The 1,274-nt window shown below is 63.3% G+C and overlaps 2 protein-coding genes across 2 annotated transcripts in view; one reads left to right on the top strand and one right to left on the bottom strand.

Annotated features, from left to right (window-relative positions):
* The window catches only part of MAMDC4 (MAM domain containing 4), a 4,606-nt gene extending 4,260 nt beyond the window's left edge, over positions 1–346 (top strand). Inside the window, exon 7 of the mRNA XM_010832846.1 lies at positions 211–346. Within this exon, the coding sequence (XP_010831148.1) occupies positions 211–346 (136 nt within the window). The remainder of the gene's footprint in view (positions 1–210) is intronic.
* A 167-nt stretch (positions 347–513) lies between these two features.
* Positions 514–1,274, bottom strand: part of EDF1 (endothelial differentiation-related factor 1) — a gene marked incomplete at its 5' end in the record, with an annotated part of 1,404 nt that continues 643 nt past the window's right edge. Inside the window, one exon of the mRNA XM_010832847.1 lies at positions 514–983. Coding sequence (XP_010831149.1) covers positions 879–983 — 105 coding nt within the window. The remainder of the gene's footprint in view (positions 984–1,274) is intronic.

The following is a 1,274-nucleotide window of genomic DNA, read 5'->3' on the forward strand; positions in this document are numbered from 1 at the left end:
CCAGGGTCACGGTCCCCGTGCCCGCCCTTCCCCGGTCAGAATCCCCACCCACCGGCCACCCCCATGTAATAAAAGGAGCAGAGTCTTTCTAACCCAGGGACAGTCCCAGGTCTGATCTTACACACAGGAGATTCAGACACCACCCACCCAAGTCTGCGGAGGACCCCCGGCTTGGCTGTCCTGGAGGGTGTGACGGCCACTCCTGCACAGCCAGGTGCCCCCTCCAGCCCAGGCGGCACCACTTTGCCACCCGAGCCCACTGGGATCCACAGACAAAAATGTGACTGGGGACTTGGCACCGGGGGCACCCGAGTCTGATGCCCAGAGGCTGACCGATGCCCACTAACCGTCCCAGCAGAAGTGACGAGAAACAGCTTGCAGAGGGACCATCCCAGCCCCTCAGGTTCCCTCGCGGTGCCTCATGAAGATAGCCCTTTGCAGCACTGGGGGCTGGAGGGAGGGGGCACTGCAGGCACGACAGCAGAGGGTGGGGGGCAAGGAAACACCACCAGCAGAAGGGCAAAAACTTTATTAGCTTCTCTACGAGCCAGGCTGGACATACAGCTCCTCTCCCAGACGGTGACCACCCACCCCCTGCCAGCTCCCCGGAGCCATCCCCGCAGCGGGATGGACCCCGGGGGAGAGGAAGGCAGTGTTCTGCACCCCACTGAGGGCGGGGGGCAGGGAAGAAAAAAATCAGAAGCAAACACTTTGCAAGGTTTTGTTAGTTAGACAGCAGGTACGATGAGAGGGGTTCCCGGGCGGGGCTCCCGCCCATGTTCCGCTCGGCCGCGTGGAGAGAGCCGTGCTGGCGCCGGTGGTCGAGGGGACCAGCCGGACGAGATCAGCCGGAACGCACTGATTTCGAGGCTTTATGTTCATTTTGCCCTTGGCCCCTTCTCGATCGGCTTCCCAATGTCCTTCCCCCGGAGCTTCAGGCCTGAAAGAGCCACAGGCCGCCACTGACCACTGCAGCTCCCACTCTAGACTTCAAGGCACAGGGCAGCTCCTCAGCCTCCGAACCCACTGTCCCTGGGGCACAGGCTCCCGTCCTCTGGAGGGGGCGGGGAGTGCCATCCTTGCCCTGGGCTCTCACCCACCCCAGGACTAGTTCTCACGTCTGATTCTAAAGAGCATGTGCCTGCCCCTCCTCGAGGGGAAAGCACAGCCCCTCCCAGGACCAGGCTTCCGCTCGGAGCCATGCTGCTGTCAATGCTGGGTGGGCCGCACGGGGGGGTGGGGAGACGTGAAGGGGGGGCGCACCCAGCATTGAC

The sequence above is a fragment of the Bison bison genome, unplaced genomic scaffold, assembly GCF_000754665.1.
Source record: "Bison bison bison isolate TAMUID 2011002044 unplaced genomic scaffold, Bison_UMD1.0 scf7180017862358, whole genome shotgun sequence".
NCBI lineage: Eukaryota > Metazoa > Chordata > Mammalia > Artiodactyla > Bovidae > Bison > Bison bison.